Consider the following 11,598-nt stretch of genomic DNA (forward strand, 5'->3'; position numbering starts at 1 on the left):
CCCGCACCAACCAACCCCACTGCCCTGTGGATGAACACTTCAACTCCCCCTCCGACTTAGTCAAGGATATGCAGGTGCTGGGCCTCTTCCATCACTGAACCCTTACCACTGGACAGCTGGAGGAAGAATGCCTCACATTCTGCCTTGAGACCCTGCAACCACATGGGATCAATGTGGATTTCAACAGTTTCCCCATTCTACAGCCCCCCCCCATCCCAGTCCCAAGCCTCCAAACCGGCACCACCCTCCTGACCTGTTTATCACCTTACTCATCTATCTGCTCCACCTTCCTCTCCGACCTATCACCTTCTCCCTCACCTTCACCTACCTTCCCCCTAGCCCCACCCCACTCCCAATTCTGAGTCCCTGGCCCACAAGCCTCATTCCTAGTGGAGGATACCGTAGTTTGGCTCCACTATAGCACGTATATACTCACATTTTAGATAGAAAACTAAACAAATAGCCTCATTAATTCAATTATTCCATAAATCTAGACATAAAACCATACCCAACTTGATAGAGAAGAATAATTTTTATTAAGTTACAACAACGATTTTGCCACATATTAGTTCCTTGCATACTACACGCAGAATCACAGTCATACAGCACAGAAACAGTCCCTTCCGCCCAAATTGTCAATGCCAACCAGATTTCCTGAACTGAACTAATCCCATTTACCTGAATTTGGCCCCAGATCTCACCAAACCTTTGCTACCATGTACCTATCCAAATGTCTTTTAAATGTTGTAACTGTACCCTCCTATACACTTCTTCTGGCAGCTTATTCCATACACGCACCAACCACTGTGTGGAAGAAGGTGCCCTGCACATGGCTTATAAATATCTCCACTCTCATCTAAGCCCTCTAGTTTTGGACTCCCCTACCCTGGGAAAATGCCCTTGGCTAGTCTTTCTATTCGTGCCCCTCATGATTTCATAAACCTCTATAAAGCTCACCCTTCAGCCTTCCAGGCTCCCAGGGAACAAAGGCACAACCTATCCAGCCTCTCCTTTTAGTCCCAGTAACATCCTTGTAAGTCATTTTTGCACTCTTTTCAGTTTAATTAAATCCTTCCTACTGCAGGGCAAACAATTGTATGCTGTACTCCAAAAGTGGCCTTACCAATGTCTTATACAGTTGTAACGTGACATCCAGAAACCAGTTTGACTCTGGGTTAAGACAGACTCCAAGACCTCATGCCTAAGATACCTTGTGTGACCGTTGGTGTCACCTTTTATAGCAATAACACTAAGTTATCTCAGGAGAATGACTTGAAAAAAGTTATGGGATTTGCACATTAATCAACTGAAACCTGCACCTCCATTCCAACTGATTAAAGATTTAAGAGCCATGTTAGGTGTGTTCAATTAATTTGCCTGAGCTGTATGACCCTTTGATCTTTTCCTTATAAATTCTGTGTCTAAGGTCTTTCTCTCTCTCTCTCTCTCTAGCATCTGAAGCAGCAGCACTCCGAAAGTTAATGTTTTCAAATACCCATTAGACTACAATCTGGTGTCATGTGATTTTTGACCCTAACTGATGAAGGCAGTGTGTCAAACACATTCTTCACCCTTTTGTCTACCGGTGACACCACATTCAGGAAATGTGCGTGCACCCCCTCTGTCACCTTGTTCAACAACACTCCCCAGGGACCTAACATGAACTGTGTAAGTCCTACCCTGGTTTGCCTTACAAATTACAACGCCTCACATTTATGTAAATTAAACTTTATCTGCCATTCCTCAGCCCAGTTCAATCAAGATCCCATTGTACTCTTAGATGACCTTCTTCACTGTTCACCAAACCACCAATTTTGGAATCATCTGCAAACTTCGTAGCCATGCCTTTTATATTCTCATCCAAATTGTTTATGAAAATGATAAACAACAGTGGACCCAGCAGCCCTTGCAGCACACTGGCGCTCACAGGCCTCCAGTCTGAATAACCCCCTACTACCATTAAGCCAATTTTTTAAATCAATTGACTAGCTCTGCCTGGATCCCGAGGGAGCTAACCTTACTAACCAATCTACCAAGCAGTATCTTGTGAAAAGCCTTGCTAAAGCCTATGTAGTTAAAAACAATACCAAGTCATAGTCCAACGGATTTATTTGAAAGTACAAGCTTTCAGAGCACTCTTCCTTGGTCAGGTAGCTAGTGGGGCAGGATCATAGGACACAGAATTTATAGTAAAAGATCAAAGTGTCATACAACTGATGCAATGTATTGAACTAACCTAGATTGCTGCTAAGTCTTTAATCACTTAACAGGTTTCAATTGATTAATAAGTAAAACTTGAAAGAAGTTACATATTAATCAACTGAATCCTACATCCCCATTCTAAGTGATTAAAAACTTAGCAGCAATCTAGGTTCGTTCAATACATTACATCAGTTGTATGACAACTTAATCTTTTACTGTAAAGTCTGTGTCCTATGATCCTGCCCTGCTAGCTACCTGATGAAAGTGCAGCAATCCAAAAGTTTGTACTTTTGGATAAATCTATTAGATTATAACCAGGTGTTGAATGATTTTTAGCTTTGTCCACCCCAGTCCAACACCAGCACCTCCACATCAAAGTCCATATAAACAATGTCTACCGCGCTGCCTTGACCTACCTTCTCAGTCACCCCTTCTAAAAAACGCAATCAATTTGTAAGACAATTTCCCATACATAGAGCCATGCTGACTATCCCTAATCTCTCCTTGCCTTTCAAAATGCATGCAGATCCTGTCTCTCAAAATTCCCTCCAAAAACCTTGCCAACGCTGACATTAGAATCACCAGACTGTAGTTCCCTGTCTTATCCTTGGACACAGTGCTTGGCTTCCCACAATGTCTTGGGGTACACTTGATCAGATCCTGGGGATTTATCTACCTTTGTGTTTTAAAACCTCCATCACCTTCTCTTCTGATTCCAGAAATCCCTAATTTAGTTCCAGAAGTTCCCTAGCTTCCATGCCTTTCTCCACTGTAAATACTGACATGAAATATTCATTTAGGATCCCCACCCATCTCCTGAGATTCCAAACATTGATGGCCTTGTTGATTGTTAAGCCCTACTTTTTCCCTCATTACTCTTTTGCAATTAATATACTTATAGAATCTCATTGGATTTTTCGTTCCCCTGTCTGCCAAAACTCTCATGTCTCCTTTCTTCCCTCTTAAGTGTTAGATGATACCAGAGAACACACTGACAAATTAAGGCAAGAATATCAAATGCCTTCTTCAGCATCCAGTCTACTTCTGACGCTACTTTCAAGGAATACTTACAGACACCCCTTGGTCTCTTTGTTTGACAATACTCTCCAAGGCCCTACCGTTAACTGTGCAAGTTCTCCCTGGTTGGACTTATCAAAATATCCCCCAATTGTCAAAGGTTTTATTTGAACCCAACTGCCTATACTTAACATAGGTCATCAAAGTTTGTGAGAAGATTTGTAGCTCGGGTGCTCGTTGCTGTGGTTCTGTTCGCCGAGCTGGAAGTTTTTGTTGCAAACGTTTCGTCCCCTGTCTAGGTGACATCCTCAGTGCTTGGGAGCCTCCTATGAAGCGCTTCTGTGGTATTTCCTCCGGCATTTATAGTGGCCTGTCCCTGCTGCTTCCGGTTGTCAGTTTCAGCTGTCCGCTGTAGTGGCCGGTATATTGGTATAGGTCTCCTTTTGTCTTGACCAGAGCCTCAATACCTCTTGTCATCCAGTGTTCCCTACTCCTGCTAGGCTTGGTCCTCACGAACAGAAACTTGCTGGCCCTGAACTCTCGCTCCTGATGAAGGGCTTATGCCCGAAACATTGATTCTCCTGCTCCTTGGATGTTGTTTGACTGGCTGTGCTTTTCCAGCACCACACTCTTTGACTCTGAACTCTCATTACCACATTTTTTAAAGTCTCCCACTTAACAGATATCAGTTTATCTGTAATGTGGAGGAGTCGGTGTTGGACTAGGCTGGACAAGGTCAGAAGTCAGATGACAACAGGTTACAGTCTAACAGATTTATTTGAAACCACAAGCTTTGAGTGCTGCCCCTTTGTCAGGTGACATGACAGAGTGGTGCACAGGCACAGGATTTATAGGCAGAGAGACGTAAAGATCATACAAATGGTGCGAGTGGAGTGTCGACAGGCCAAACAATAGGTCGCTGCAAGTGTTCACAAGTGTCAGATGGTGCGAATAAAGTGTCAACAGCTAAATAACAAGTGAAGGGATCACCTATAATCTGACTAAATGAGGCAGAGAGATAATTATAAAAAATTTAAAATAACATGGTGGCGGAGACAAACCAAAATCACTGGAATAACAAATAAAAGTTGCACGCCGAGGATCTAACCAAAGTAATAAGTAATTCAAAACTCTACAAACTAAGGTAGAGAGCTCATAGCAATTTAACAGAGTGACGGTGTCAAAACGCAGTTAGGAAGATTTTTCAAATACAGAATAGTGTGGTGGGGTCATACGCAGCACGACATGAACCCAAGATCACGATTGAGGCCATCTTCATGGGTACGGAAGCTAGGGAAGTCCAGCATTGTGAGGTTAGTTTGAATAGTAGTCCATGTAATAGGATACATCAATGTCATTTTCTCCCTTTGGACTCATGAAGAGGAATTACTGAAATGACTACATCGCGATATCAACAAGTTTCAACACACCAGACTTACCACGGACTATTCTTCAGAATCCGTTTTATTCTTGGGTTCACAGATCTCCATCCAAGATGGACACTTCATTCTACCGCAAGCCCATGAATAACCTCATGATGCCACACTTTAACTTCCACCCTAAACATGTTAAAGAAGCCATCTCCTACTGACAAGCCCTGCTCAGGATCTGCTCAAATGAGGAGGAATGCGACAGACACAAAGGTTTTGAAAGACACCCCCATAAAAACAGAATACAATGCTCAACTCATGGATTGCCATTTCCAATGTACAGCAGAAAATCACAACAAGCTCCTCAGAAGACAGACACAGTATACTTCTGGGATGTTCTATGGTAGAACTGGTCCTCCTGGGAGCAGATGTGGCAGAAGCAGAGGAATTGGGAATAAGGACAGCGTTTTTACAGGAGGCAGAGTGGGAGGTGGTGTAGTCCAGGTAGCTGTGAGAGTCAGTGGGTTTGTAGTGGATGTCCGCATTGAGTCCGTCACCAGAAATGGAGATGGTGAGGTCCAGGAAGGGGAGGGCTGTATGGTCCAGGTAAACTTGAGGTCAGGGTGGAAGGTGTTTGTGAAGTTGATGAAGTGTTCAACCTCCTCCTGGGAGCACGAGATAGTAGGTACCCTCACTATTCGCTTAACACTACATACAATTTGGTTTCTGTAATAGCAAGGAAAGCAAACTAGCCTCATCCATTGTACAAGTACCTATTGTCACCAGGCAATTTTATGATTGTCACTGGAGCAGTTTCGATCATAGGAATCAAAATATTTAACAGTAAGCCAAGGCAATCAGGACACAGTCAGAAGAAATAAAGAGAGGATAGTGATGCCAAGTAGATGAAGAGTTAAATATTAAATGAAAATTAAGTTGAGAAGGACAAAAAGTCAAAATCCAAGTAGGCTGTTGGTTAACAAACAAAATACATTTGACTGCAAGAAATGAAAAGCTGAAATCCATAAGAACAAAAGACAAAAATCCAAATAATACAGAAACTGGCTTTGACAAGTGAAACACTGCCTTGGATTCAAGTAGGACCAAGTTTGAGACACTGGGTGCATTCCACCCATGATCCTCCACCATTTATTGCTCAACACCAAGGGAGAAATTGTAAGAGACTGCTATGTAATTGGTTCAGCAGACTTATATTCACTCGAGGGTTGTAATTTATAATATTTTCCCCGATATGTTTTTATTCATACTCGTCCATCCTTGCAAAGTAAAGCTTTGCACACAATTTCATCAGGTGCACTGGGAGACCATGCAGCACTATTACTGTGTACAAACTTTTTTAAAACAATTATTATATAATTAATGACACCTATTGCAATGTTATTTACCTGTGCATATTAATTTCCAATGAACAATAGGGAAAAACTATGATAAAATTCCACAGATGACATAGAACACATTAGTTATTCATGAATAACTAATCTTTATCAGAACTGATTATTCTGTAATTGCACAAGAACTAACAATCAAGCTACCTTGCACTTTCAGATACCGACTGACCTGCAGTGCAATTCCAAACCTTTTCTCTGTATTTCTTAGCATGGACATATGGTCCATCAACCAAAAGCAAATTGCTTTACCTGAGACAAAATCAACAGTTTGATAACAAAAAATTAACTGAAGAGCATAATTTATTCAGTAACTAACTGCTCAGAAGCAACTGTCCTGCTCAAATAAATCTAGAAGTACACAACAATAAACTGACAACAGTAAACTGACAACAGTAAACTACATTTACCAATGCATCGCGGGACATAAAAGTTCTATGAGTTCAGAACTAGTCCATTCCATAACTAAGTGATGGCAACAAAAATGACACTCTACTGAATACATTCTGCCCTCAAACTTGCATATATTTTGGAGATGAAAGGCACAATTTAGACAGAATACACGATACAAAGAGGACAGTTTCAGTTTCTATTACTGCTTCAGAGTAACATCCAGCGGCCGATTATTGGCACAAGTTAATCCACTCAGAATCAAAAACACTGCATTTTTAATGCTTTCGTTTTAAAAATGGTATTCAACATACCAAGACCGTGAAACGTGTTTTAGAAGATGGTGGTGAAGGGTTGTTTTTCGAACTGGAGGTCTGTGACCAGCAGTGTTCCACAAGGATCGGTGATAGGTCAACTGTTTTTTGTCATTTATAAATAATTTGGATGTGAATTCCGGAAGAACGGTTAGTAAGTTTGCAGATGACACCAAAATTAGTACTGTAGTGGACGGTGAAGGTGGTTACCGCAGAGTACAATGGGACCTTGATCAGATTGGCTGATGGAGTTTAATTTAGATAAATGGGAAGTGTTGCAGTTTGGAAATGCAAAGCCAGGCAAGACATAGACAATCCTGGGGAATGTTGCCATGCAAAGAGACCAGACGTGCAGGTTCATTGACGTTCCTTGAAAGTGGAGTTGCAGGTAAACAGTGTAGCGTAAGCATCGAGTAGGAAATTGGGATGCCACGTTCGGCTGTACGAGACATTGGTTTGGCCAGTTTTGGAATACTGTGTTCAATTCTGGTCTCTCAGCTAGACAAAAGATGTTGTTAAACTTGAAATGGTTCAGAAAAGATTTACAAGGATACTGCTTGGATTGAAGGGTGAGATAAAGGGAGAGGCTGAATATGCTGGAGGTAATTTCCCTGGCGCATTAGAGGCTGAGGGGGGTGGCCTTGTGGAGGTTTATAAAATCATGAGAGGCATGGATAGGGTGAATAGTCAAGGTCTTTGAAAAGTATAGGGTGAGAGGGGAAGGATTTAAAAGGGACCAAAGGGCAACTTTTTCACACAGAGGTTGGTATGTGTATGGAATGAGCTGCCAGAGGAAGTGGTGGAGGCGGGTACAGTTACAGCATTTAAAAGGCATTTGGATGGGTATATGAATAGGAGAAGTAGGATGTGGACCAAATGGGACTAATGTCTAGCCGTCATGAACGAGTTGGACCGAAGGGTCTGTTTCCGAGCTGTAAGGTCCAATATTGAGCAGCATCCTCTTTACTTGAAGCAGAGAGATGGGGGCTCCCCTTTGATGGACCCCCACCTCACCCAAGCCCAAGTGTAACCCTATCCCCTCCACACTCCCATCCCTAACACGCGGCCCAAAGACAGAAAGAGATGGGGGGGGGGGAAGAGGATGGGGGAAGTCGGCTACTCACTGCAATCCACAGGCCACCCCAAACACACACACACACACACAGAGCCCCTTCTCGGTCCGCGGCGGTGGGGAGAGGGGCTGCTCCCTGCTGTTTACCTGCTCCCCGCTCCAGCCTGAGCCTGGGCCTGGGCCTGGGCCAGGCTCCGGCTCCATCCCCGTTCGCGGTTGCTCGCTCTGCAGCGGCCTCAGCACCTCCTCCGCCGGACTGGGACTGCGGCTCTCTCCCGGGACCACGGCGCCGTTCGCCGCTCCCCGTTTGTTCTTCTTCCGCCGGGCGGCTACTTGTTTCTCCTCGGCACAGCTCATCCCCAGCTCCAATCCCACTCCCAGTTCACTCCGGTACAAACCCACTCGAGCTCCAGGGAAACAGACTCCAATATGGCGGCGAGCGAGCGGAGGTTGGTGGGGGGAGGGGGCGGGGGAGAGAGGGTGACTGACGTCAACCGGAAAGCAGGCAGGAAAGCGGCCTCCATCTGTCACAAGTGAGGGCACAGCGGCGGTCGCCATCTTTCATACAGGCAGCAGGTCGTCCAATTCAATCCAGCTCCGTCTGCAGTTTCTTACAGGAAAGTGAACACAGCGCAAAGAGCAAAAGGAGATGGAGACCTTACAACATTTCAGTATTGCCAAGCATTCCATGCTGACAGTTCCTCCCACTACAAAAAAAAGTCCTGATTTACATTTGCCTACAATTGATTTTTCTCACTGTTTCAGTACCACATCTTTGAGGAGAAAGTGAGGTCTGCAGATGCTGGAGATCAGAGCTGGAAATGTGTTGCTGGAAAAGCGCAGCAGGTCAGGCAGCATCCAGGGAACAGGAGAATCGAAGTTTCGGGCATAAGCCCTTCGTCGATTCTCCTGTTCCCTGGATGCTGCCTGACCTGCTGCGCTTTTCCAGCTCAGTACCACATCTTGTTTTGATATTTTCTCTGTTACACACCTCCCCACTACCACTCCAACATGTGATTCCGGCGCCTCAGGAAGGAGGTTTGGTTCTCCCGCTTTAGCCTCAGTCCTTTTAAAAACATTCTTATACCTCTTCCTCAACCTTCTCTACTGCAGTCTGCCCATTTTATTTTGTAGTTCATGTCACTTCATTGTTGTAAAGTTTTAAACGAAAATAGCCCCAATTTTTCGAATGTTTCTCAATATTCATATTTTGACATTCAAAGTTTGTGCGAAGATTTGTATATTTTGACATACCAGGTAGTAACCTAATAAAACTACACTGTAAATTCACTATCATTTCCAAGACCAGTCAACCTTCTGATCCATTATGCCCCATAAAATAGCTTGACCTTGCTTTGGACTACCCCTGGCCTCACCTTGGCAGATTCAGTCTGGGTTAACTGCCTGAAAGACAATGATAAAGTCACTGGCTGATTGGCAGTGATGAGATGCACCTTGGCTTCACTGTTCATCAAAAAAAGGGACAGTTCAGAAAAATCTTGAAACACACAACAAAAGGAACTTTACAATGTATTTCTCAACACCATTAATTTGCAGAGATTTAAATCCAGAGGAATTACACTTCTGTATGAAATTTTAAGTTTGGCTTAATGATTCTTCATAGTTTCTTCCCTGTGAAATGTATGTCTTCTCACATGAATACTCTCAAAACAATGATCTTTATAAGCTAGTAATAATTTGCAGTGTCAAACCAAACTGCCCTATTTGGGAACCGCACAAAGTAAACTTTTCCAGTGAGTTGACTGTTTTCCCTGAATTGTCCTGAACTCCAATAAGGAGGGAAACGAAAATTGTTTCTGACCCCTAAAAACGTTAAATCTCTGGGTTTTCTAAATTAAAAATCAATCCCTGATTATTCTGAACTGGAAACGAACTTAAGGCCTTCAATGTTTACTCTATTTGTTGCGAACTATGACAGTATAAACAACTTTTCATCAACACTTGTTGTCTGAGCAATGCTGGTCACTGATACCAAGAACTCTAATCTTGGTTTTATTTTGAAGAAAACCTCCATTGAAGTGAACCATATTCATCTGCCTCCATGTTAAAATTCACCTCCTCAATAAGAATGTCGAATGAAAATAGAATTAGATTTATTGTGATACGTACTTAAATGAGTACAATGAAAAGTTTACAATTCACCACATATGGCGCCATCTTAGATACAAAGATCCAAGTTCTTAAGTACAAATTCTTAGGCAAAAGAATTTAGAATAATAAAGAAATAAGAAATCAAGCATTACAGACCAAAGAAATAAATTAGAACAATTCAGAAATTAAAAAGTTTACAATAACAATCTTTCCCACACAGTCCACTCTGGCACTGAGGCTCCAGACCACACTGGGCTTCACCTTGAGGCCAGGAGACTACTCTGGAATCATCTTGAGGCCGGAAGTCCATGCTGATCTGAAAGACTGTCAAGCCAGGCAACCGAGAGACTGTCACACTGAGTCAGAGACAATCACGTGAGCTAGGAGATAGTGCAGACGTGGCGTGGCAAAGGTCCATGTCCGCACTGGGGCCTGAAGTTCAGGACATCATTGAGAACAATGAATGAAGAAAACACAAAAGAAACGGAGGGAACTTTGGCTGAGGAGTTCTACGAAACTGCCATCTTGGAATGAAACATGGTAACACATATAGAAATATGACATCTTTCATCAGCACAGAATGAGGATGTACTCCAAAACAATCCATTTACCTAGCCAAGCTGTTCTCGTACAGTAATAACCCAAGCATCTATTCAACCATGGAGAACCCAGAGTTCTAGAAAAGAGTGATATTGGAACCAAAATATTAACTGTTTCTCTTTTCACAAATGTTGTCAGACTTGCTGAGTTTCTCCAGCAATTTCCATGTTTATTGTCTATGAATCCACATTCAGTAAGAGGTCCAACCCTATTCTACAGGCTCACTAAAACTCCTGGAAAGGAAGAACTGCTTACTGTTGTGGTTGAAATGCTAAGTTCTTTAATTAGTTTGAAGTTGTCATAAATCTCTAAGCAGGGCAATAAAGTTGTTTTTATGATGTTACTTGCCAGCTTTAAAACATATATATTATTGTCCCCATAATACTACCTCCAAGATAGAACTTTGCAATCAAATATTTGGACTTTAGACGCCACAATGGTATTACATGAAATTGCTAAATTTAGCTTGTTTCTCCTCCATGATACAATTATATCAGCAACTCATGAACCCAAGTTATAACAGAACTCAATTAAAATTGTTTCATGACCACAGATCTTAACTTTGGATCAGCTACAGACATAGTGAACTTTTCATTGAAACACTTAAATAAAAAGTACACACAACTAAAAGGTGACCAAGAAATTCTGGGCAATGTAACTAGTGACAATCTGAAAGGCTTGTGTGGTTTCTCATCAGTGTCAAGGTAGACCCTAAAATATAGTACTTGGCAGTTCAAGGAAGATTCAAAGAGAAACCATCAAAGAGAGAAATGCACTGCAAATTGAACCATAATCTCCTGTGAGTTCTCTCAGTCTGTAATTGTAATGGGAGAAACGTCTGGGTGGGAGACAGATTTATGCTTTTCCCTTTGAAGAATACAAAAGAACAGAGGTTGAAAACCATTTTCAATTCTGGACCGTGTGCACTAGTGGTGGAAGGTGTGCGCTGTAAGTGCTATAGCAGAGAAAACCCCTAGTGCTTCAGGAAAAAGGAGATCTCCATAAGACACAGTAGCAGAAATTAGGCCATTCAGCCCATTGAGTTTGCTCCGCCATTCAATCATGGGTGATAAGTTTCTCAACCCCATTCTCCCACTTTCTCCCCGTAATCTCTG

General features: G+C 42.6%; 1 protein-coding gene across 1 annotated transcript in view; it reads right to left on the reverse strand.

Moving 5' to 3' along the window:
• The window catches only part of fam193b (family with sequence similarity 193 member B), a gene marked incomplete at its 3' end in the record, with an annotated part of 84,864 nt that extends 76,520 nt beyond the window's left edge, over positions 1-8,344 (reverse strand). The window contains exon 1 of the mRNA XM_043704118.1: positions 7,919-8,344. Within this exon, the coding sequence (XP_043560053.1) occupies positions 7,919-8,329 (411 nt within the window). The remainder of the gene's footprint in view (positions 1-7,918) is intronic.
• Between the last annotated feature and the right edge of the window lie 3,254 nt (positions 8,345-11,598).

The sequence above is a fragment of the Chiloscyllium plagiosum genome, chromosome 14, assembly GCF_004010195.1.
Source record: "Chiloscyllium plagiosum isolate BGI_BamShark_2017 chromosome 14, ASM401019v2, whole genome shotgun sequence".
NCBI classification, from domain to species: Eukaryota; Metazoa; Chordata; class Chondrichthyes; order Orectolobiformes; family Hemiscylliidae; genus Chiloscyllium; species Chiloscyllium plagiosum.